The sequence below is a fragment of the Bidens hawaiensis genome, unplaced genomic scaffold, assembly GCF_021521415.1.
Source record: "Bidens hawaiensis isolate Kalapana, Puna unplaced genomic scaffold, B.hawaiensis_p1.1 tig00058885_1, whole genome shotgun sequence".
Taxonomy (NCBI): Eukaryota; Viridiplantae; Streptophyta; class Magnoliopsida; order Asterales; family Asteraceae; genus Bidens; species Bidens hawaiensis.
The window spans coordinates 41,044-66,857 of record NW_027500597.1 but is presented as its reverse complement, the minus strand read 5'-3'; the positions used below and the strand labels follow the sequence as shown (position 1 = coordinate 66,857).

General features: G+C 43.2%; 1 protein-coding gene across 1 annotated transcript; it reads right to left on the bottom strand.

Annotated features, from left to right (window-relative positions):
- Positions 1-18,898: 18,898 nt before the first annotated feature.
- On the bottom strand, positions 18,899-21,325 carry LOC143602401 (G-type lectin S-receptor-like serine/threonine-protein kinase At1g34300). Its single transcript, XM_077079516.1, has one exon. The coding sequence runs from the start codon at positions 21,309-21,311 to the stop codon at positions 18,924-18,926; it is 2,388 nt and encodes a 795-aa protein (XP_076935631.1). The 5' UTR covers positions 21,312-21,325; the 3' UTR covers positions 18,899-18,923.
- Between the last annotated feature and the right edge of the window lie 4,489 nt (positions 21,326-25,814).

The window sequence follows — 25,814 nt, the reverse complement described above, 5'->3', positions numbered from 1 at the left end:
TAGAGCAACCGGGGCAGTACTGCTAACAGAACGAAAAGGCATCCAGATGCCAATCTATTATGTTAGCCGTGTACTAACAGACGTAGAAACCTGGTACTCTACCCTCGAAAAATTAGTCTTAGCACTTATACACGCTTCACGCAGGTTAAGACGATATTTCCAGGGCCACCCAATCACCATTCTCACCAACTTCAAACTCTCAAACGTTCTAGGCAAACCCGAATTATCGGGACGTCTAGCCAAATGGGCAATTGAATTGGGAGAATATGCAATTAAGTACAAGCCAAGACCAGCCATAAAAGGCCAGGTCCTGGCCGATTTTATTGCAGAAGTCCCCGCTACGCGGGAGAAAGAGTGCCAGGAGGAGGCTCAACCCTCCCCAGCACAGGACATCAACGATATCTGGCGACTCTATACTGATGGAGCAGCCAACAACGAGGGTTCAGGCGCAGGGTTAAAATTAACCAACCCAGCGGGCCAAGAATATACTTACGCTATTCGGTTGGATTTCCCAAGTACGAATAACGAAGCCGAATACGAAGCATTCTTGGCCGGATTGAGAATTGCGCGTAAAATGGGAGTGAAAAACTTAGAAGCCCACGTGGATTCCATGCTGGTGGCCAACCAAATAAATGGGACGTACACGGCTGTGAACGACACAATGGCCCTGTACCTCGCCCAGGCAAAAACCCTTATGCGTGATTTTAATGATTGTAAAGTCATACACGTTAAGCGCAGCGAAAACAAATATGCGGATGCGTTAAGCAAGCTTGCATCACTAGCCTTCACCCACTTGGGAAAGGACATCCGCATTGAACTCCTCGAAGCACCATCAGTCCCGCACAAGGAAATTTGTGTCATCCAAACCGGTACAGAAACGTGGATGACACCAATAATAAATTACCTTGCAGCAGGAACACTACCAGAATCAAAAACACAGGCAAGAAAACTACGCTGTAAAGCACTAAATTATCAACTCATCAATGACAACCTTTACAGACGTAACTTTCTTGGCCCACTTTTAAGATGCGTGGACAACCAAGATGCTGACTACCTCTTAAGGGAAGTACACGAGGGCATCTGTGGAGTTCACGCAGGTCCCCGCGCTGTTGTGGCAAAGCTGAACAATGCGGGATACTTTTGGCCGGGGATGCATATGGATGCACTGGCATACACTAGAAAATGCAGGTCTTGCCAGCTTTACGCACCCAACAGGCATCGCCCGAAGAACGAACTTGTTCCAGTCACTTCTTCGTGGCCATTTCAGAAGTGGGCCATCGATGTGACAGGCCCATTTCTCACAGCAGCAGGAAATGTTCAGTTCCTAGTGGTAGCCATCGATTACTTCACCAAGTGGATAGAAGCAAAACCTTTAGCCCAAACAACCGCAAAACATATCAAAAAATTTATTTGGGAATTTATTATTTGTCGTTTTGGACTTCCACAGAATCTGGTGAGCGATAACGGCACCAACTTTGCTGACAAGAAGCTACAGCAGTGGCTGAAAGAACTTCAAATCACCCACACCTTTACCTCAGTGGCACACCCGCAAGGTAATGGTGAGGTGGAAAGAGCAAACAAGAGCATCGTCGATGGCATAAAGAAAAGACTCTTGAAACACAGATCCGGCTGGGTGGACGAGCTCCCGCACGTCCTTTGGGCAAACAGAACGCTGAAAAAGGCCAGTACGGGGGAAACCCCGTTCAGTCTCACTTATGGCACTGAAGCCATGGTCCCAATCGAAATTGGTTTACCCTCACCAAGGGTCTTGATCCAGCCAGAAGACAATGATGCGGAAAGACGGTTAGACCTTATGCTAACCGAGGAACGCAGAGACTTAGCCGCAGTGCATGAAGAAAATTACAAACGACAAATGCAAAAGTACTACAACACGCGGGTAAAACTCTGCAATTTCAATGAAGGAGACAACATACTGCGTAACAACGAGGCTTCAAACCAAGAGCGCCCAGGAAAGCTGGCCCCGGTCTGGGAGGGGCCATACATTATCAAAGAAGTCCTGGTAAAAGGCGCATACCGGCTTGAAAGGCTCGATGGCACTCCTATCCCAAGAACATGGAATGGAGCTCAATTACGCAAATGTTATATGTAGATCAATTCCAAACTTGTAAAGAAAAGGCCTAGAGCCACTTCTAATGGAAATGATTCTCCTTACACAATGTGTTGATAGCCTTACCTTTAACTTATGAACTTCCCATGTGCCGGTATTCACCGCACCAATGCGTGAAGAAGTAAGTAGTTGCGTGTGGAAGGCGGCAAAACCCGTATAAACACAACGCTAAAAATGTAAAAAAGTTCTAAGGAAAACCTACACGCAGGTCAGTGGTAAGTAAAGTTTAGCCATCCTTGTAAGTGCAAGTGACGGTCTTACCCGCACAATCACAAGCAAGGAAGCAAAACTTCAACCTATCATCTACCACGTTCAAAGGTTAACTTATTCTGAACACTTAGAAAATTTCAAGGAAAAGATGAGGAAAACTTCCACGCAGGATAAATGTAAGTTTAGCCATCCTACTAAGTGCAAGTGACGGTCCTACCCGCACAATCATGAAAGAGGAAGCAAAAATAAACTTATAATTTACCACGTCAAAAAGTTAACTTATCTAAGTACTAAAGAAATTGCTAAGTGTAAACATGCGTAAAATAACCAAAGGACAAACACATTCTTTATTTCATCAACTTGAATATTACAAACATTGCTGGGTATATACCCGCATACAAAAGAAGTACAAGAGCAAATATCTACGCTAGTGGTGGAAAGGGATCTTTTGGATCATGCTTCAGGACCACTCCCACTTGGACCCGCACCATCGGCAGAGTGTGACGGTTCAAGGAAAGCTCTAAGGACAGCAAGCCCATCATCAGCAGCAGCAATTTCATTCACCTTCTCCACCACCGGATGCGGGAAGGCAGCATACTGGTTCACTGCTTGGTCATAAATAGTTTCGGTATCCGCATTATACAAAGGGAAGTTGGAAGGCGGGACGCCTTTCTCAGCAAACCCTAGACCAAGCAGGAAGCCGGTCCGTTCCCCATCCTCATGAGAAGCGTTGAGGGCTGCGCTCATAGCATCGTCGTAAGATGTCTCTGAAAAGACCCGATGCACAACCTACAAAAAATGTACAAGTATAAGAACTTCTATCCTACAAAGGAAAGCGTGACGACATAAAGCTAAAATACCTGAGGCAACGCTTCTCGAAGAAGCCATTCCTTGACAACCAGAGCTTGGGTGCAGGCGCGTTCAGCTTCGTTCTTATTAAGATTGGCGAGAAGCACATCCTTTGCAGCGGCCTCTTCAACGCCCTTAAGCTTCCGCTCGGTGTGCGCAAGCACACCCCTCTGGTCCAGGATCTCTTGAAGCTTCTTCGCATCCTCCGTAGCCAGGGCATCATGAGCCTGTTGAAGAGCCTCTAACTTAGCTTTAAGTTCTTCATTCTCCAGGCGGAGAGGCTCAGCAACAGCTTCAGCCTTGGTGGCCCTCTCGGTCGCGTTCCTCGCAGTCTCCTTAGCTAGCCGAAGCTGTTCGTTAACAGCTTGGGCAGCCTTGGAGCGGTCCTCGAGTCGCGCTTGAACCTCAACCTCGAGGGCCTTGAAGGCCTTCTCCTTCTCCGCAGATGCTGCGGTTAGTTTTTGGTTCTCCTCCCGGAGAGCACGCGCCTGAGATACTTCTTTAACGCGAGCTGCTTTCAACTTGTCGTTTTCACGACAAAGCAGCTCGACGCGTGGCTGCATCCGGGCCAGGAGAACCCGAAGCTCGTTGGTTAGCCTACCCTCCTGGTAGCTAACCATGGCTTCCCCCAACGCACCATGGGGAGCAGCGTGGCGAGCCCAGTCCACGCACTCCACAGGTGTGCGAAGGGTTGTTCCTCGGCGAATGTTCCATCTTGGAACATACACTTCATTGGAATCCGACACTGCAAAAGAAACAAAGCAGTTAGGAAAAGATGATAAAAATTGCATAAAGGACAAAAGAACCCTACGCACCTGTAGGGTCGATCACAGGCCGATAGCCACCGAACCCATCACCTGAACCTAAGGGAAATCCATCCAAAAGGTTAGGCAGATGGGAAGGTAACAAAGATCGGCGAGAAGCCCCGCGCGTACCTGAAGGTCCAGCCGTCGAGGCCGATGGCGGAGGCGGCATGGTTTCCGCCGCAGTCGATGGCGGAGGCATGGTGTCCGCCGCGGACGCCGCCGAGGAATCAGCAGCAACAGTAACCGCCGGCTCGGTGAACGATGCTGTAAAAATTGCACTCACCGCCGGCGGTGACGTCATCTCGGCTGGAACAGTTGGCTCAAAGGATTGAGCAACTGGACCAGCGGAAGCAGGCGAAGGTGCCTGGGTCGACGCCTTAGGTAGGCTGACCGAGCCTACCGTCATTGGCGGAGAGGTACTCCCCTGCGCTCCACCCTGGAATGCGTCAACATCCACGCCTGCAGAAAGAAGACAAGTGTTAATAAATTTATGAAGTATGATAAATCTACAAAAAGAAGAATGTTTATACTTACGGGTTTTCTTGAGCCTGAACGTACGGACGGGCGGGGATGAACCCGATGGAGCCGGTCTCTTGATGCCGGTCACCGTCGTCGTCGGTTCTCCGGAGGTAACAGTCGTAGCCTCCGGAGCAGTGGTCTTCTCACCACCGGGGTTCCCCGCCACCTCTTCATTATCTGACTCGGTGTCAGATAGAAGCACCGGATCAGCTGTGGAGGCTACCTTCTCCTTCCCTTTCCCGCCGGCAGCCTTCTTCTTCCGCACTAGCGGAGGACCATCTGCGGATTCCTCAGAAGAAGACAGGATGTAAGGAATTCCAGCAGCGGGTACAGCATTGAGGGGTTGAGGATAGAATATCGCCTTACCTGGCCGCCGGTGGCTCAGGATCTCTTGGCCCGGCGGATAGACCTCCACAAACCGATCCGCCATTTGTTCCAGGATGGGCAACTCGTTCTCGTCTAGAGCACGAGTACCCATCCGCGCGGGACCGTCAGCTTCCCGCGGGTACAGGAGCGACTCCAAGTTGTTCCCCTCTGAAAGAAAATAAACAGTTAGAAGATAAACTCGTATAAGCAAAGAGAAACGGAGCATACCGTAAGGGATAGAGTTCGAACCGTATTCGAGGACGATTGGAACCTTTTGCACGTCAGCCTCTTTCCACACTCGGCTCATCCCCAACATCACCATCCCGGACTCCGGAAACCGGAAAACCGGAGATTGGACCCGGGATATCTTTGCAAACCATTCCGCCTCCTGGTAGTTTGTGGCGTGGTGGCTCGGAATGGCTTGGCCATTTTTAAACTTCATGGCAATGGGGACGGCGCGAGCAGAAATGTAGAAGAACTCCCGCTTCCACGATCGGAGACTACGCTCTGTCGCGCAAATCTTCAAACCCTTGATTCGGGTTGTCAGGGTGTACCACCCCTGGATGCACCTCCAAGTATAGAAGGTCATCAGGCGGTCCACGTAGGGCTCAACACCCAATATCCGGCACACCCACTCGAAGTGGCGAATCTTCGCGATCGCCATTGGGTGCAGCTCGGTCAGATGAACACCGTGCCTTTCGAGGACACGGTAAACAAACTTTGTCAATGGGAACCTAAGGTTCCCATAAACAAAGAATGCAACATATACCCCGATCTTGCCACTGGGGGCATCGTACACGGTCTGATGGGGTTCAGGAAACTCAGGCTCGAGAGGATCGAGCATGAACTTCCTAACAACATACCGGTACTGATCGCCGGGCAGAGCACACTGGCACTCACCAGCTGTACTCTTTGTGACATCTGCCCCGATCCGACCCGACCCAGGTACCCGTCTCTCTGATCCGATCTCTTTCTTTTATGATTTAATATTTATTTATACTTATACTTTATTTTTAATAATAATAATATATTTTCCTTCCCGCCTCTCTCTCTCTTTCTTTCCGCCGTCCCGTCCCTCTTCCTTCTCTCTTTCCGCCTTCTTTTCCCTCTTGTCGCCGTCCCGCCCTTACGCCTTGTTTCCCTCTTTTTTTTCTAACTCTTTGCTTGTCCTTTGTTCCTTCCCGCCTAAGGTTGTCTGCGCAGCTCCACGCGCCAGACTCCTTTCAAGGAAGCCTGCGTGAAGACCATCTGTTCCAGCGATACGCGAGACGAACTCTTCTCGCAGCGCGCTAAGAATTGTAATTCTTCTCGCAGCGCGCGAAGAACGGTAGTTCTTCCCGCGACGCGCTAAGGATTTGTAGTTCTTCTCGCAGCGCGCTAAGAATCGTAGTTCATCCCTCGACGCGCGAAGAATTATAGTTCCTCCCGCGGCGCGCTAAGAAATGTGATTCTTCCCGCGGCGCGCCTTAGCCTTCTCGCGCTAAACCCTTTGAGTTTTCTTCTGTTGAATCTAGCCGTTTGCTTTTGTGTTGTCTTATCTTTTGTGCTGTTGACCTGACCTATCTTATGTCTGAAAAGCCACTTTTGGCGCAGCATGCGCACCAACCCCGTTGGTTGGCAGAAAAGGTGACTGACATTATCTTTTGAGATCTGCTTTTCCATGCTTGACCAGTACCTTTATCTGAACTGCCCATGCCTTTTTTACTGTTCCCTGTCAGCCTTTTTCACTTTTTCCCTGCTGCCATATCTTTTGATATCTTTTGCTTTTGGAATCTTTTGCTTTTTGAGATCTTTTCCCCTTTCTCTAGGGATTGTGTTCCCTAGGGTTTCTCTATAAATAATAGTATTATTTTTCCTAACACTACACACACAAAACACTTAATCTCTCTTATTCTCTCTTGCTCCTTGCTCTCTCTGCCGTCCTCCTCTCTGCCTCCGTCTTCCTCTCCGTTCTGCCCTGCTTTTTCGGTAATATATATATATAATAATTTACTTATTAATTATGCTAACTTATAATCAAGACTTAAAACAAATCATTAAAACAATAATCTTTAATTATAGGTTAACTTGTGCTTGTTTGAAGTTGGTTCTTGCTTTATCTTTCACCGCATTGTTTATCAAGTGAGTAATCTCGTACCTAATCCCTTTTTATTTTTAATGTTTTGGGATGTTCATGTGTTCATACAAACTTAGAGTCTTAAACTTGTTTATGAACTTTAGTCGCGCAGTATCCCATGTGTTGAGGACGTTTACTTGGCTGTTTATTTGTATGTGTGTATCATTAACCGATTTGTTCGGCCTATTCCGAAGTTTTCATGGATCCATTAGATGAACACGGGAGACCTATCGTTTACGGTTTTCTTTGTTTACACTTGCACAGATGTTTTCTCGTTTTTGTGCTCAATTGGGAGCACGGATTGAACTATGAACTATGAGCTATGATCTATCTAGGCTTGATCACAATCTGGTTGCACCCTTGTTAAACACCAGACATACACGTGTTGCGCGCAGATTTATTGTTATATATGTATTGTATTAAACTTGATTTCTCACCAACACGCAAGTGTTTGACGTTTATTTTAACACATGTTCAGGTTTGCAGTAGCTGTTTTGGAGCTTGTGGACACATAGGACGTTTTTACTTTTGGACCTAGATTAAAATGTATCAAGACAAGTTATTGCTGTTCGAATATTTTGATTTATAATATATTGATTTATGTTGGTTTATTTATATCTTATGTATACGTTGCGCTTGCGTGAATGAATATATTTATTAAATATTGACACCCAATAGTGTCACGAGTAATGAAACAATATGTGGCGCCCCGATGTATAATCCGCCTTTGGTCGGGGTGTTACAGATTGGTATCAGAGCCCGTTGACTTTAGGATAGGTGGTTAGACGTAACGGCCTAGAATACCTAAGAGTCCCTTCTCGCGCATGAGAGAAATCTCATGTTTGCGCGCTTATTGTTAATTACTCGTTGTTTATAAAAATGCTCGCGCTTGCGCAGTATATGATTTTATGTTTTATTCCGCGATATTTCGATTTTTGTTGAATTTCGATTTTTATTGATTTTACTTACATATTCGTTTGTTGGATTTGAAAATTCGAAAAGTCATGGTGATACATGAATAGTTGATTTTCAATTTCCATTTACGATTATGTTCTGAGGTTGGAGACTTGAAAAGTCATGGTGATACATGAATTGTCAACCTCCAATACTCATTTTCTTGTGTATTTTATATTGAAGATTGAAAAGTCATGGTGATACATGAATCGTCAATCTCCAATACTCGTTTGCTCGTATATTTTAAATTGGGAATTCGGAAAGTCATGGTGATACATGAATTGTCGATTCTTGATTCGAGTTTGTTACCTTTATTAAGTCTGCATTTAGGGTCATTTATTTTACTTTAACTTTTAACAGTAACTGACTCCGCGAAACCAAGCTTTTCGAGGTTATACTTTGTACTAAAACCAAGATATTAACTAAAATTAAAACTTTTATAGAATGCCTCCGCTATCTCGCCGATTTCAGAGAAGAGAAGCCTCGCGCATGCGTAGACAGCAACGTTCCCAGGAAATGGCCGCCGCAATAGCCCAAGCTTTGAGCCAAAACAATACCAACACCTCTGGTTACAACATTAAGTCCTTTAACGCGGGTAACCCTCCAAAGTTCACAGGTCTTGAAGGAGCCACCGTGATGCTCCAGTGGCTTGAGAAGATAGAAAACACTTTCCTCCCACCCAATGCCCCTCAGACAGACGAACCCTGTATGCTTCCAATGTCCTGGAATCTAGAGCGCTTACATGGTGGAATGGAGTAGCTCATGCGCGTGGCGCAGAGGCTGCTTCTAGCATGACATGGGGAGAATTCAAGGAAATTCTTACGCGAGAATTCTGCCCTCCCAACGAAGTTAAGCGCCTGGAGGAGGAATTTTGGAATCTTAAGCAGTACAGTGGTGAAGCGCGCGAGTACGCGACGCGCTTCCACGAGCTAAGCTTACTGGTCCCTCACCTTGTTACCCCTTCCCGCCGAGCCATAGAGAAATTCCTTGGGGGTCTCCCCATGGAAATTCAAGATTCTGTATGGGCTAGAAACCCGGTTACCCTCTCTGACGCCATCGAGTTGGCCGCTGTGCTCAGCGACAACCATGTCAGAGCAGGAACCCTGTTCCTGCGGGGATCTGAGAAGACCAAACCCACCAAAACTGTCTCTGAACCCGCAGAAACCAAACCAGAACCCTCAAACCATAACCAGAAACGTAGGCGCAGACAAGCCTATGCGCTTACCAACCCGCCCATTGTCCAGCAACCCATTTATCAACCTCCAGTTTACGCGCCTAACCCTCTGTCAGCCTACCCAACACCTCCTGTAGTCCACAACTATGCCTTAACCAATCCCGCACTCCCTGCCCCGCCACCTAAGAAACCTTACACAGGAAATCAACCCTTTTGCCCAACCTGTAGACTTCACCACCCAACCCAAACCCCGTGTCGACAATGTAACCGATGTGGCCGCGTTGGTCACTCTGCTGAATACTGTAGAGTCCCTCCCGCCAACCCAATTGCGCCAACACCACCAGTCTACCCGCAGAACCCACAACCAACCTACCAAAACCCACGACCCAGGTCGTGCTATAACTGCGGTGATCCCAGTCATTTCCGGAACGCGTGCCCGAGACTACAAGTGCAAATCACACAAGCGAATCCGGTGAACCAGATTTCGAACCAAGTGACACGCGGACGAGCTTTTAACATAACCGCGCACCAAGCGCAAGCGAATAATGACGTAGTTAATGGTACATTTTTGCTTAACGGATTTTATGCTTCTATACTTTTTGATACTGGCGCCGATCGAAGTTTTATTTCTCGCGCCCTCGAGCAGAAGCTTGCGCGACCGCGCGATAACTTAAAAGAAGATTTTTCAGTTGAATTGGCTAACGGTGAAACTGTTTTAATTAACTCGGTGATTAAAGATTGCACGCTTAACCTTAACGAAAACGATTTTCTGATCGACCTCATCCCCATGCCTCTTGGGAGCTTTGATGTTATTATTGGTATGGACTGGCTCTCGAATAATCGCGCCGAAGTTATTTGCGCCAAGAAGTTGATTCGCATACCTCGAGAAAATGGTGATCTTCATATCTACGGCGAAAAACCCTCCCGCGGTCTTAAACTTATGTCTTGCGCCGAAGCCCAAAGACTCATGCGGAAGAAGTGTATTGCATTCTTAGCCCATGTGGTTAAACCTGCTGAAGAAAAGAAGCTTCGCGATATCCCTGTTGTGTGTGATTTCCCTGAAGTTTTTCCTGATGATCTTCCTGGTATCCCTCCCGCTCGTGAAGTCGAGTTCCGTATTGATCTTGTCCCTGGTGCTTCCCCCGTAGCTAAATCTCCTTACCGTCTTGCGCCCGCTGAGATGCAAGAATTGGCAAGCCAACTTCAAGAGTTGACTGCTAAAGGATTCATTCGCCCTAGCTCTTCGCCCTGGGGTGCTCCGGTGTTGTTCGTTAAAAAGAAAGATGGATCGTTTCGCATGTGTATTGATTACCGCGAGTTGAACAAACTCACCATTAAAAACCGGTATCCCTTACCGCGTATTGACGACCTCTTTGATCAACTCCAAGGTGCCTCTTGTTTCTCGAAGATCGATCTCCGCTCTGGCTATCACCAGTTGCGCATCCGCAATGAAGATGTTCCGAAGACTGCTTTTCGAACTCGTTATGGCCACTTTGAATTCTTGGTCATGTCCTTCGGTTTAACCAACGCACCCGCCGTTTTCATGGATCTAATGAATCGGGTGTGTAGGCCTTTCTTGGATAAATTCGTGATTGTGTTTATCGATGATGTTCTGGTGTATTCTAAGACCAAGGCCGAGCACGAGCAACATCTTCGGTTGGTGTTGCAAAAGCTTAGAGCTGAGCAACTCTATGCTAAGCTTTCCAAGTGTGAATTCTGGTCTGATGAAGTACAGTTTCTTGGCCATGTTGTGAACAAGATGGGTATTCATGTCGACCCATCCAAAATTGAAGCAATCAAGAACTGGATTACGCCATCCTCTCCTTCTGAGATCCGCTCCTTTCTGGGCTTAGCTGGTTACTACCGGCGATTTATTTCGAACTTCTCAAAGATCGCTTTGCTTTTAACAGCTCTAACGCACAAAGGTAAACCGTATATTTGGGGCTCGAAGCAAGAAGAAGCCTTTCTAACGCTCAAGCGTTTGTTGTGTGAAGCTCCTGTTCTTGCGCTACCTGAGGGTAATGAAGATTTTGTCGTGTATTGCGATGCATCCAACCAAGGTCTCGGTTGTGTTCTTATGCAACGAGGCAAGGTTATCGCTTACGCATCAAGGCAACTCAAGGTTCATGAAAAGAATTATACAACTCACGATCTCGAACTTGGTGCAGTTGTTTTTGCCTTGAAGATCTGGAGACACTACCTTTATGGCACTAAGTGTATCCTTTACACTGACCATAAAAGCCTTCAGCATATCTTTGATCAAAAGGAACTTAACATGAGACAACGCCGATGGAACGAACTCATCAGCGATTACGATTGTGAGATCCGGTATCATCCTGGTAAGGCTAATGTGGTAGCCGATGCGCTCAGCCGAAAACCCTGCCAGCTTAACTGTATTTTGCCGCGCACGCATCTTCACTTTGCGCCGATTCAAAGCAACCTTGAATCGCGTATTCGTGACGCGCAGCGCGCATCCATCAGTAATGGTAACCTTCGCGCCGAGTTAGCGTGTGGCGCGGAAGCGCACTTTGTCCCTAATCTGAGTGGAATTCTCTGCTATCTTAATCGCATCTGGATTCCCTTTGATGAGAATCTTCGCGCCGATATCCTGAGTGAAGCGCACAAATCTCGGTATTCTATTCATCCTGGCGCTGATAAGATGTACAAGGATTTGCGCATTACTTATTGGTGGCCCGGTATGAAAAAGGATATTGCTGTGTTCGTAGCTAAATGCCTGACTTGTTCTAAAGTAAAAGCTGAACACCAACGCCCATCTGGTTTGCTCGAACAACCTGAAATTCCTACGTGGAAATGAGAATGTGTAGCGATGGACTTTATTACCAAGTTACCTTTGACAGCAAGCAAACATGATAGCATTTGGGTAATAGTGGATCGATTGACTAAGTCTGCTCACTTTCTGCCCATTCGTGAAAACTACCGTGTTGAGCAACTCGCGCAGCTTTATGTCAAGGAAATTGTCTGCCGCCATGGTACTCCTTTGAGCATCATATCCGATCGCGATGGCCGTTTTATATCTCGCTTTTGGAAATCTCTCCAATCTGCGCTAGGAACTCGCTTGGACATGAGTACGGCATATCATCCTCAGACTGACGGTCAGTCTGAGCGAACTATTCAAACTCTTGAGGATATGCTCCGATCTTGTGTTCTTGATTTTGGAGGTAATTGGGATTCGCACCTGCCTCTGATCGAGTTCTCTTATAATAACAGCTATCATTCCAGTATTGGTATGGCCCCATTTGAAGCACTTTACGGTCGTAAGTGCCGCTCCCCGATTTGTTGGAGCGAAGTGGGAGAAGCTCAAATCACAGGACCCGAACTTGTTCAAGAGACAACCGATAAGATCGCCAAGATCCGTGATCATCTGCTGACTGCCAGAAGCCGACAGAAGAGTTACGCAGATCGTAGGCGGAAGCCTCTCGAATTTCAAGTTGGTGATCTTGTTCTCCTCAAAGTATCGCCCTGGAAGGGTGTTGTCCGCTTTGGGAAGAAAGGTAAGCTTGCTCCTCGATATGTTGGACCATTTAAGATTCTCGCGCGTGTAGGAAAAGTTGCCTACAGACTAGACCTGCCGCCCGCGCTCAGTAATGTGCATCCAACGTTCCATGTATCCAATCTCAAGAAGTGTTTAGCCGACGAGAACCTTCACATTCCACTTGATGAAGTTCAAGTTGATGAAACTATGCATTTCGTTGAGAAGCCTGTTGAGATTATGGATCGCGAGGTAAAGCAAACCAAGCGCACTCGTATCCCTATCGTGAAAGTTCGCTGGGAGTCCAAGCGCGGAGCCGAGTTTACATGGGAAAGGGAAGATCAAATGAAGATCAAGTACCCGCACATGTTCTCTGCGCAACCTACTTCGAGATAAATTTCGGGACGAAATTTCTTAAAGTAGGGGAGACTGTGACATCTGCCCCGATCCGACCCGACCCAGGTACCCGTCTCTCTGATCCGATCTCTTTCTTTTATGATTTAATATTTATTTATACTTATACTTTATTTTTAATAATAATAATATATTTTCCTTCCCGCCTCTCTCTCTCTTTCTTTCCGCCGTCCCGTCCCTCTTCCTTCTCTCTTTCCGCCTTCTTTTCCCTCTTGTCGCCGTCCCGCCCTTACGCCTTGTTTCCCTCTTTTTCTTCTAACTCTTTGCTTGTCCTTTGTTCCTTCCCGCCTAAGGTTGTCTGCGCAGCTCCACGCGCCAGACTCCTTTCAAGGAAGCCTGCGTGAAGACCATCTGTTCCAGCGATACGCGAGACGAACTCTTCTCACAGCGCGCTAAGAATTGTAATTCTTCTCGCAGCGCGCGAAGAACGGTAGTTCTTCCCGCGACGCGCTAAGGATTTGTAGTTCTTCTCGCAGCGCGCTAAGAATCGTAGTTCATCCCTCGACGCGCGAAGAATTATAGTTCCTCCCGCGGCGCGCTAAGAAATGTGATTCTTCCCGCGGCGCGCCTTAGCCTTCTCGCGCTAAACCCTTTGAGTTTTCTTCTGTTGAATCTAGCCGTTTACTTTTGTGTTGTCTTATCTTTTGTGCTGTTGACCTGACCTATCTTATGTCTGAAAAGCCACTTTTGGCGCAGCATGCGCACCAACCCCATTGGTTGGCAGAAAAGGTGACTGACATTATCTTTTGAGATCTGCTTTTCCATGCTTGACCAGTACCTTTATCTGAACTGCCCATGCCTTTTTTACTGTTCCCTGTCAGCCTTTTTCTCTTTTTCCCTGCTGCCATATCTTTTGATATCTTTTGATTTTGGAATCTTTTGCTTTTTGAGATCTTTTCCCCTTTCTCTAGGGATTGTGTTCCCTAGGGTTTCTCTATAAATAATAGTATTATTTTTCCTAACACTACACACACAAAACACTTAATCTCTCTTATTCTCTCTTGCTCCTTGCTCTCTCTGCCGTCCTCCTCTCTGCCTCCGTCTTCCTCTCCGTTCTGCCCTGCTTTTTCGGTAATATATATATATAATAATTTACTTATTAATTATGCTAACTTATATTCAAGACTTAAAACAAATCATTAAAACAATAATCTTTAATTATAGGTTAACTTGTGCTTGTTTAAAGTTGGTTCTTGCTTTATCTTTCACCGCATCGTTTATCAAGTGAGTAATCTCGTACCTAATCCCTTTTTATTTTTAATGTTTTGGGATGTTCATGTGTTCATACAAACTTAGAGTCTTAAACTTGTTTATGAACTTTAGTCGCGCAGTATCCCATGTGTTGAGGACGTTTACTTGGCTGTTTATTTGTATGTGTGTATCATTAACCGCTTTGTTCGGCCTATTCCGAAGTTTTCATGGATCCATTAGATGAACACGGGAGACCTATCGTTTACGGTTTTCTTTGTTTACACTTGCACAGATGTTTTCTCGTTTTTGTGCTCAATTGGGAGCACGGATTGAACTATGAACTATGAGCTATGATCTATCTAGGCTTGATCACAATCTGATTGCACCCTTGTTAAACACCAGACATACACGTGTTGCGCGCAGATTTATTGTTATATATGTATTGTATTAAACTTGATTTCTCACCAACACGCAAGTGTTTGACGTTTATTTTAACACATGTTCAGGTTTGCAGTAGCTGTTTTGGAGCTTGTGGACACATAGGACGTTTTTACTTTTGGACCTAGATTAAAATGTATCAAGACAAGTTATTGCTGTTCGAATATTTTGATTTATAATATATTGATTTATGTTGGTTTATTTATATCTTATGTATACGTTGCGCTTGCGTGAATGAATATATTTATTAAATATTGACACCCAATAGTGTCACGAGTAATGAAACAATATGTGGCGCCCCGATGTATAATCCGCCTTTGGTCGGGGTGTTACACTCTTGTCATCGGCCGAAGACTCAAGATCACGAGAAGACATTGTGCAGAAAAAAGAAAGCGATTTCGGGAAAATGCTAGCCTGAAAAGGGGAGTATTTGCCGGAAATCGCAAAAGAAGAAGAAGAGAAGGGTGAAAGTGTGGATTGCAAACAGCCCTCTCCCCCTTTATATACTAATCGCAATTAATGCGATGAATTTAATGCGGAGGAGAGAGAAATCGAAGGTGCAATGAAACTATGACACGTGGCATAAAGCAGGCTGGCAACAGCTGTTGACAGGACGTGTGCCAGCAATTTCGCGGCCACGCGCCCGAAAAATCGCGCCCACGCGCCTGAAAAAGAGACTGGAATGACCATATAATGTCACGTCACCATAACTTCCTGCACGTCCTGACACAGTCAGAAGAAACCGTCGCACGACGTTTCAGACGTTTGGACTGTTCCTATCTTTCTACCAACTCTTCGAATTTTGAAATTCAAAATTCAAAAAAAGATTCAAAAGTAAGCGGGAAAACACCCCTTACCTTGGCAAACAAGTAACCATAAGCCGGATGCGGGTACAGTGTTAAGGCAAAACCCTTCACATACCTAGCACCCGCAGGGAATTGAAGCCAAGAATACCTTGGCAACCAAGTAACTATAAGTCAGGTGCGGGTACAGTGTTAAGGCAAAACCCTTCACATACCTAGCACCCGCAGGGAATTGAAGCCAAGAATACCTTGGCAACCAAGTAACTAGAAGACAGGTGCGGGTACAGTGTTAAGGCAAAACCCTTCACATACCTAGCACCCGCAGAGAATTGAAACCAAGAAGGATCTTCTAGGCAATGCTTGCGGAAAGAGGAATAACATCCCCGCATAACGGGAACGTCGAGAATTATATTGTTTGAAACTCCGTAATGGAATTGGTGGTCTTAGCATAATTGATCACTATGTTGAAAACCACCAGAACCTCATGGAGACTATATACAAGTGAGACTCAACGCTCCTGCCTTGCGAGAAGGTTACATACCTACCCGCATCATACCCAAAGATCAAGCAAAAAAATCGGGAATTTTTGCAAGTGACACTAGGAAACCCGCGGGAAGAATCCCCACGGAGAACCTTAAAACTAAAAAGCCTTTTCAAAACCCCTTGCTCAAAGTCCAAAAGTTCACCTCACTTTATTAAACATTCATGAGAAGAACATTGGACTGGGGGGACTTGAAGAGGTAGGTCCCAGCAGAGCCCAGTTGGTCCCGCAAGACTCACCTTGAACAGGGACGTCTGCGCAAAGGCCATCTGCTTCCGCAGGACCCACCATGCTCAAAGAACCTTACGCGCAGTACGCAAGCTGTACACGCAGGGAAAGCCTCCCAATGGTGAAGTACCCCGCCTGTTCCCGCAGTTGCGGATACAAGCCATCAGGGAAGGCTACCCGCAGACAGCAGGGCTACACGCACAAGACAATAGATACTTCAGTAGTCACATGAAGGAATGAGCAAGACAGGAACAATCGCGCCAAAATGAGCCAGTCCGTATGATTCTGAAAGATCTTCTGTACTATACCTACCAAGGTATGGATAGGACAGACAATCTGACCAGAACAGCCCATGAGCCAATCACAGGGTGACAGCTCACCGACAACAGTACGAGGAGGAACACCCTCTAGTACTGTTTGTCACTATTAGCCGCTGCCTACTCACCAACCCTTACTGCAGGGCATGCGCAGCCTACAGTTGGTGAAATAGTGTTACTGTTGGCCGTAACCTATTCACCAACCAGCATGGCCTGCGTATAATCCACAGTAGGTAGGACGTGCATAATCTACAGTTGGAGGAATAGTGCAGCCGACATAGTTACTGTTGGCCGTAACCTATCCACCAACCAGTATGGCCTGTGCATAGTCCACTGTTGGTAGAACAGGAATACTATTCAGCCGGCTATACCTTCTAACCTACCTTCGGCTATAAATACTCCAACATCTTGGAATGGTAAGATCATCTGCTATCCAGTTATCTAGCAATCTCTTAATATACACTTATATTCAGAGCAATCTAGTCTGATTCTCACGCCGGAGGGTGGTCACAAGGAGGAACCCCCTCCCCTTCTCAGTGACGAGCTTACGGTGTTTGTTTTGCAGGTCTCCTGAAGAACAGCCTTCTCAGTTAGATCTCATCCGTGGGAAACATTACTTAACCCCCAGATTATCTATAATCTGTCCAGATTATCTATAATCTGTCCAGGGTTCACTTAGTGTTTCTTCAATCCGGCATGTTGCATCAGGACAGATTGCTAAAACCCAGGTGGTAGTAAAATTCAAGCGTTGTTGGTCCTGGGTACTGAGACTGAAAGTCGATGTGAATTCGGTTTTTTCGGTTACGAGTGTTATGGTATCGGGACTAAAACAAAAAATAAAACAAAAAAATAATATATAAAAACTGAGGTGGACCAATGGGGTGGGCGTCGGTCGATAAATCTCAGGCGTTGGTAAAACATGAGCGTTGTCGATTTCGGGCATTGAAGCGGTTAGTCTAGGCAAATTCGGTCGGTCTCCGTTACGTTTGTTACGGTACCAGAACTAAATTAAAGAAAAACAAAAGCAAAAAACAAAGTTGTCATTCGGTCGGTTTTCGTTGCATTCATTACGTTAAATGAGGTGAGTCTACAAGAATTCGGTCGGTTTCTTTCACGTTTGTTACAGTACCGGAACTAAAATAAAAACACAAAAAATAGCATTTTGTCGGTTTATGTTTTGTTCGTAACGGTAAAGAAAAAAAAGTCTTCAACTGCTTAGTGCCGTCAAGTGACCCAACGTAGAGTTCTAATTTGTATATATTAGTAATTAATCATGTGGAGTTGAACTTAAAATAATAGTTAATAGTTAAAGATACCAATAAACTAAAAAAGCTATATAGTTTGATCGGGTTTTTCAACCTATCTTCGAGTATTCAAGTATAAATCGTAAATCAAACCATTCCAAAATCGACTAGCCGAAAACGTTTTTTAAACCAAGTGCGAAACAAAGCAGTTATCGATTTAATTTTTCATGGCTTCAATCCAAATACATGATCACCCCTAACCAGAAAAGCAGTTGGATCATATATGAAGCTAAAAACAATCAAACGAATAATATAGACATCTGAAACTAAAACCATGAATCTAAACCTATAACGAAAAAACCGCCTCTCTACAAATCGGACAAAAACTCCCATGTCGCACCCATTTATCGATACAATCTTTATGATACCAATGCCCACATTGAAGCGCATGGCACGTCTCACCCGCTTCAAACTCCATCTGACAAATCACACAAATCTCTTCTTCTTCTTCTTCCACTTCCTCTTTGTCGTTTACATGAATCTCAACCGCATGATCCAGAACATTCTTTTCACCCGAGAACCCATCTGTACAACCCGATTCATACATCATTACATACCCCGCGGTCATCATAGCTACTTCAGAGCCCAACTCGTCACCAAACACTCGAGACCCATCCAAGAGTCTAGCCTTGGCTACTGACCCCTGATCCGTGATAAGTTCCATATGTATAGTTTCGTAAGCATGCCACTCATCGAGCAACATCAAGTGGATGCTTTCTTCGTATTCTTGGACCTTTACGTGTGGCTCAGTTGTCGAGGGGGTGATAACCAATACTTTATCGACATAATCATTGGATTGCGGGTTGACGATGAATAACAGCTGGGAATGTGGGACTATAACACCGTATGAAGTTGCATATGCGAGCATAGTTTTTTGATGTTGAATCGAAAGTATGATATGTGTTTGTATTTATACTTGTTTCGGTTACTTCAATGGCAAGCAATAAATCTTTAAATTTGGTAAATTTGAATATTTTGTTTCCTTAAATAACATGAACGAAATTACATGATTTATTTTCATACACCAAAATTAAAATATAAACTCTAGCTTCCATATTTAAATTCTCACAATCTTTTAATCATCACCCAAGAAAAATATTGTTGGTTTTTTGGGTTCTATGATTTCGACCGTTCCTTCGAGCATCTTCGCGACCTTCCCCATCGACGGTCTCATCTCGGGTCGATCTTGGAGACACCATATCGCGGTCTTCACCATCCGTGTGATCATGTCCTCATGGAGTCGACTATCGTACGATCTCTTTATCTGATTGTCCAAAATATCCTCAATATTCATTTCCTTGTACACCTTATCGAACGCCCATCGAGGGAAGTACCACTCTTCACTATCCATTTTCGAGCCCTGAATGTCAAAATTACGGACTCCTGTCACAATCTCTAACAACACCATCCCAAAACTGTAAACATCTGCTTTTGGTGTAATTTGATCACTTTTTACCCATTCGGGTGCCATGTACCCACGGGTCCCACGCATCCTCGAGTAGCTAACCATGTCCTCTTTCTTTCTTAGTTTTGATAACCCGAAGTCTGATATCTTCGGGCAAAAATCCGCCCCCAAAAGTATGTTCTCGGGCTTGATGTCACAATGAAGCACCCATTCTAAACACTCCTCATGCAAATACGCAACGGCTCGTGCTACTCCTAAAGCTATACGGTACCTAATACCCCACTCGAGAACGGGCTTTCGTTCCAACAACTTGCTACCTTCAACGTCTTCGTCTTCGGCTTCATTCGCGTAGTTGAATTTACCCGAATGGAACAAGAACTTATCTAACGACCCGTTTGGCACGTACTCATAAACGAGTATCCTCTGACCTTTCTCGGCACAAAATCCCCATAAACGCACTAAATTGAGATGATGCATTCGAGCAATAATAGTAACCTCGGCCCAAAACTCGTTATCACCACCCGTGACGTTTTTCAAGCACTTAACCGCCACAATCCGATGATCAGTCAACACCCCTTTATAAACATCACCAAACCCGCCCTTCCCAACAACATTCGCGGTTGAGAAATCATTCGTAGCCGTTTTAAGCTCCGCATAACTAAACCGCTTCGGCCCACCAGCCGGCAAAAACTCGAGCCCAAACGTTCGGGCCATGTCCCGATACTTCACATACTTCTTAAGAAAAACCCAAAAGAACGCGACCCCACTAATCAACTCGGCCGCAAACAAAGTCGATATAATCGCAATGTTCCTAGTCGTCGAGTTTGACTCGTCAGGCGGCAACGGAAGACTAACTTGCACCGGACACGTCGTCTCAAGCACACTCGTCAACCCCGTAAAATTCGTCTTATCACTTTCCGACTTATCAACCCGAAGGAAAAACGTCCCTTCCGTCGATGGCGACCAAAACCCGTAAAACAACCGTCTCACAAGCACGCAATACCGTTGACCGTCATACTTATACCCAAACCCGAGACACTCCAGGTCATTCAAACACCCGGCTTCACATGCGGTAAAGTTCAACACCTCGATCGCCCGTTGACTACCCGAATCCGACCCGCCACTATAATTCACATAATCCAACTGCAAAAACTTACTCTCTTTACCAATCTCAACTTTCCTCCGGCAATCATCACCGGAGACTCGCCGGAAACCCGGAGGACAATCGCAAGCCGTGGTGTCATAACTCTCACCATACATACATATCAAATTAGGCCCACAAGTACCCTTAATCCTACACAACTCCGGCATGGCCTGCCACACAACCTCCCATTGACCGGAGCTTTGATCAAAGCTGTAAATCCGGAGATTACCACTTTCGTCAAGCTTTAATCTTCTCAACTTCCGGTCACCGTAATCGGACGTAATAAACGATTGCCCGTTTTCCAATTGGACCATACCCACATCGTTTATACTTAAAAACGCGTTACCGATATAATAATAAGACGTTTCCGTATCGTAGCTTCCAATGAATATTAAGTCTTTTCCGGTGAACCGGAAAGTTTTGTTTTTCACGGCGAGTGTTGTTCCGATGATGTTTTGGTTCGGGACGATTGTGTCTGTTGGGTGATTGAAGCTGCTCCAGTTTCCATACGTCAGGCTTCCGTCATCGGATAGTTTGAGGGTTCGGGTTTGGTTACCGGGTGTTGCCGGAGACCCGGGAAGTGGGATTCCGGCGAGTTGGAGTTCGCCGGAGTTTGTGATTGTAAGGGAGGATGATGCGTTGACTGGTGAGTCAGCGTTGACTGACCAGATTGATATTATTGTGGTTGTGGGTTTGGTGAGGTTGAAGTAGTAGACGGAGAAGATGAAGTGGCTGCCGGAGTTTGGTGACGGTAAGAAGCCGGCGGCGAAGATGGAGTTGTTGGATAACAGTATTCGGTTATCTGACGGACGCCATGGGAAGTTGGAAGTGGTTTGGTTTTGGGTTTGGGCGTTTAAGGTTTGGGAAGTTAAGGATAGGATGAGTACGAGGATGATGGGATTAAGGATGGACATGTCGTCGTCGTCGGCGGCGGTGGTTTGGTTTTGTGATGGTTTGGTGGATGGTGTATTAAAGGACGGTGTGTGTTAAACGGAGAGTTGACGGAAGACCGTTGACTTGGCGGGTAAATAGTCAACACGTAAACAGTGGATTAGACTATGAGAGTATGAGACCCTCCAAAGCAGCCAGAGATATTTAGTTATTATGGGTTACCCCTCGAGGTTTGTGATAGTTTGCAGTTACTGCCCAAGCATAATATCATCGGTAGGTTAACTAAGAAATCCTGTTTAGGCCTATAAACGAATCGAATGTTGGTGAACTGTTTGTGAAATTATTCGACGGAAAGTTCGTTTATGTTCGTTTATTTAACTAACAGAACAACGAATATGAACACATGTTTTGTTCGTTCATTTATGCTTGTCAATGTTCGTTTATTTATGTTAATTTATGTCTGTTTACATATTAATAGAAAATGATAAAATATTATCTGAATGAATCGTGTACTTAATGGTTTTATATTTGTTAGTTTGTGTTTATTTAAGTGTGTTTATTTATGTTTGTCCGTGTTCATTTACGTTTGTTCATACATGTTCGTTTATCTTTGTTTATTTATGCGTATTTATGTTCGTGAACTGCTCCTTTTTATTTGAAACAAACGAACATGTTTAGTTTTTAAACGAACAAACATGAACATATATATTTGTTTGATTAAGTGTCTGTGTTCGCTCATTTTGTTTGTAGGCCATTCTTGTCTATGAAAGTTAATCAAGTATTTATACTCGCGCGTTGCGGCAAGGCATGTTAAATGCATTACGTGTTGGAAAGCAATTGCACGTTGCGGCAAGTACGCGACCTGAAGTTGGTCGTTATCGATGAAATTTGTTACGATAAAAGTTTTGTGATAGATATTTCATTACCAAAGTTAATGGGCTAAATAATATATATATGTAATACCGAAAAGTCTAATAAACTTAACTTTTGAAGGTGTTTATCAAATATATATATGTAATTTAAAAAGGTTCAAACAGAATAAACAGAAGGAATGAACATTAGTTTAAATTGTTTATTAACAATGATTAGAGTCAGCCTAGTAACTAGATGATCCCTTGTTAACTAATAAAATGAGAGAATACAAACAAATTATAGATGATTAATACGTGTGTCATGCCGACAATCATGTCCAAATGTGGTCTCTGATTGAATCCAAACAATGTTACGACGACAAGAACAAATTGTTACAGCGGTCGTAAGCGAATAGTATGAATAAGTTGTGCCAGATAATAGGGTTGTTTGGTAGCCTTTTAATGATCATTAAGAAGCTACATCTTAATAGTCTATAGCCTCTAACCTCTTAATGGTTAAGAGGTTATGAACCATTAAAAGATGGTCTTCTACTAAGTATTAAGAGGTTACCAAACAGCCCTTACAATAATCGAGGTGAAAACGAGTCAGCATGTTGGGTCGCATAGCAGCACTTTAAGAAAATCTCATACTATTCCATTCATATTATTCACATTAAGAAAATGCAACAGAAATAATCATCACAATAATATATTAGTTGGCTTATATATTATATAATATAGTTATATAAAAACAAACTAGGTTCAATAATTAGTATTGGTATTAATAATCTTATCTTATCTTATAATACTAATAAAAGAAAATGTTGAATCTTAGGTGTCAAGCCTACATTCTTCTAATTTCTAATCTCTCGTCTCATCTCATTCATTCTAGCTATCTATTGGTTATGGGTTAAAATCATTTTGTTAATTGGGTTATAACATAATATAGATTTATTCATTATTGAGTTAATTCTATTTTAATATATGAAGTTTGAACAACTAAGCAATTTTAATACATTTTTTAAATTTCTTATAAATCAATACCTAACGTGTCCAAAATCATGCTATTTTATTACAAAAGTGGTTCAGTATAAACGGACCGAACTAATTTGTAATAAAAAGTAGTTCAGTTCGTTTATTTTTGCTAAAACAAAGTAGTTCGGTTCTTTTATTTTCGTTAAAAAAATGGTTCGGTTTGTTTGTTTTTTTTAAAGTAGTTTGGTTCATTTACGTTTGTTAAAAAAATGTTGTTAGGTTCGATTATTTTTGTTAAAAAGTATTTCGGTTCGTTTATTTTTTATTAAACGAATGGTTGGTTCGCTTATTTTTTGCTACAAAAAGTGGCGACTCATTTATTTTTGTTAAAAAAAAGTGGTTCGGTTTATTTGTTTTGTAAAGCAGTACGATTCGTTTTTTTTTGTTAAAAAAATGTGGCCCAGTTCATTTATTTTTGTTAAAAAAGTAGTTTGGTTTGTGTATTTTTGTTAAAGCACTAGTTTAGGTCGTTTACTTTTGTTAAACAAAAGTAGTTCGGTTTATTTATATTTGTTAAAAAATGGTTAGATTCGTTTATTTTTTGCTAAAAAAAGTGGCCCGACTCATTTATTTTTGTTAAAAAAAAGTGGTTCGGTTTATTTGTTTTTTTAAAGCAGTACGATTCGTTTATTTTTGTTAAAAAAAATGTGGCCCGGTTCGTTTATTTTTGTTAAAAAAGTAGTTTGGTTTGTGTATTATTGTTAAAACACTGGTTTAGGTCGTTTACTTTTGTTAAAAAAAAAAAATAGTTCGGTTTATTTATATTTGTTAAAAAAGTAATTCGGTTCGTTTAGTTTTCTTAATAAAAAGTGGTTCGGCTCATTTATTTTTGACTACATGGTTAAGTAAATGAGAAATAAAAATATTACTCTTTGATACTTAACTTAATGGAAAAAATAACGGGGTTAACGACAAGTACTAAAATAGCATGATTTTAGAAACATGGGCGTTGATTTACAAGAAATTTAAAAAAGATATTAAAGTTGCGTGGTTGGTCAAACCTTAAGTATGAAAATGACACTTAACTCTTCATTACTTAAAGGTGTGTAAATGTCAAATTTATAATCACCTTTTCAAAAAAAGTTGATGCTAAATAGATTCAACTATTAGGTTGGTAGTTTTTATTTAGCATTATAGAAAATATATATTTGGTTCTGCATTTATATTTTTTAATGACTTTGTGCTCTAGATTATTGTCTATATATACACATTAATCATCATCTTTTAAATATTGTTATACGAGAAATTACATTAAGTTCATATTTTTCATCATGTGTAATACATGGGGTAAAACATGAAAAATATACATTTTATAAGTTGTGAACTAAAAAAATATATATAATTCATAAGTTTTACTTTGTACATTAAATCAATTCATAAGTATTTTGGGAATCACAATTGAAATAACGAATCTTATTTATTTTAATCATTTGATAAATCTCGTGTAATACATGGGTTTAAAAGCTAGTTAGTAATATACATAATTAATAAGTGTGGTGCCGCAAGGACCCTATTGGGCCACTTGACGGCTCCGTATTGATGGAAGGTATTTTTTTTATTATTTTGGTTTTGTTTTTGTTCTCTTTTAGTTTCGTATCATAACAAATGTGACGGAAATCAATTGAATTCGTGTAGGCTCACTGTGTTTTGTTTTGTTTCAATACCGTAACGAAAACCTACCAAATGTTGATTTTTTTTAAAAGAACGTGACGGAAATCGACTAAGTTTGCATAAAATGGCCACCTGCACGCCCGCGATCGACAATCGTTAATTTACCAATGCTCAAGTTTTACTGAGATGCTAACCCATTGGCCCATCTCAATTTTTATATAAATTTTTTTATTTTGGTTTTTGTTCCACCGAATTCGCGTAGACTCACCGTGTTTTGTTTTAGTTCCGGTATTGTATCGAACGTAACAAACCAACTGAATGATGATATTGTTTTTTTAGTTCCAGTATCGTAAAGAACATGAATGAAACCAACCGAATTTGCATAGACTAGCCACCTCAACGCCCGGGATTGACAACGGTGGGGTTTACTAGCACTCGAATTTTTCCAAAAACCGACCGAATTTGCGTAGACGGACCACCTCAATGCACGGGATGGATAAAGGTCTGGCTTTAGTAACGCTAGAGTTTCACCGAAAATTACCGAACCGACCGAATTTGCGTAGACGGACCACCTCAACGTCTGGGATTGACAACGATCGGATTTTATTAACGCTCGAATTTTACCGAAACCGACCGAATTCGTTTCGGCTTACCACCTCAATTCTCGGGATCAATGATGGTCGGGTTTTATCAACGCTTGAGTTTTACCAAAAATAGCTGAATTCGTTTCGACTTACCGCCTCAATACTTAAGTTGTACAACCACATGTGCTTTACCAACCTACCTGGCGCAACGCACTGGTAAAACACTAGCTGGGAACATTCATTAAAACGATTTAACAGTTAAAACCCGTCTCTCATTAAGTAATAAGAATAAAAGATGATTTATTTGAATAGCATATCTAAAAAGATGACGTATTACAATATGAATTTATAATTCTCCGATGTCTAAAGTGCAGTTGACTAGTGTATTCAATTGTGTAAAAACATTCACGGTTTCATTGAACAAGAATATTAAATCGAACCACTA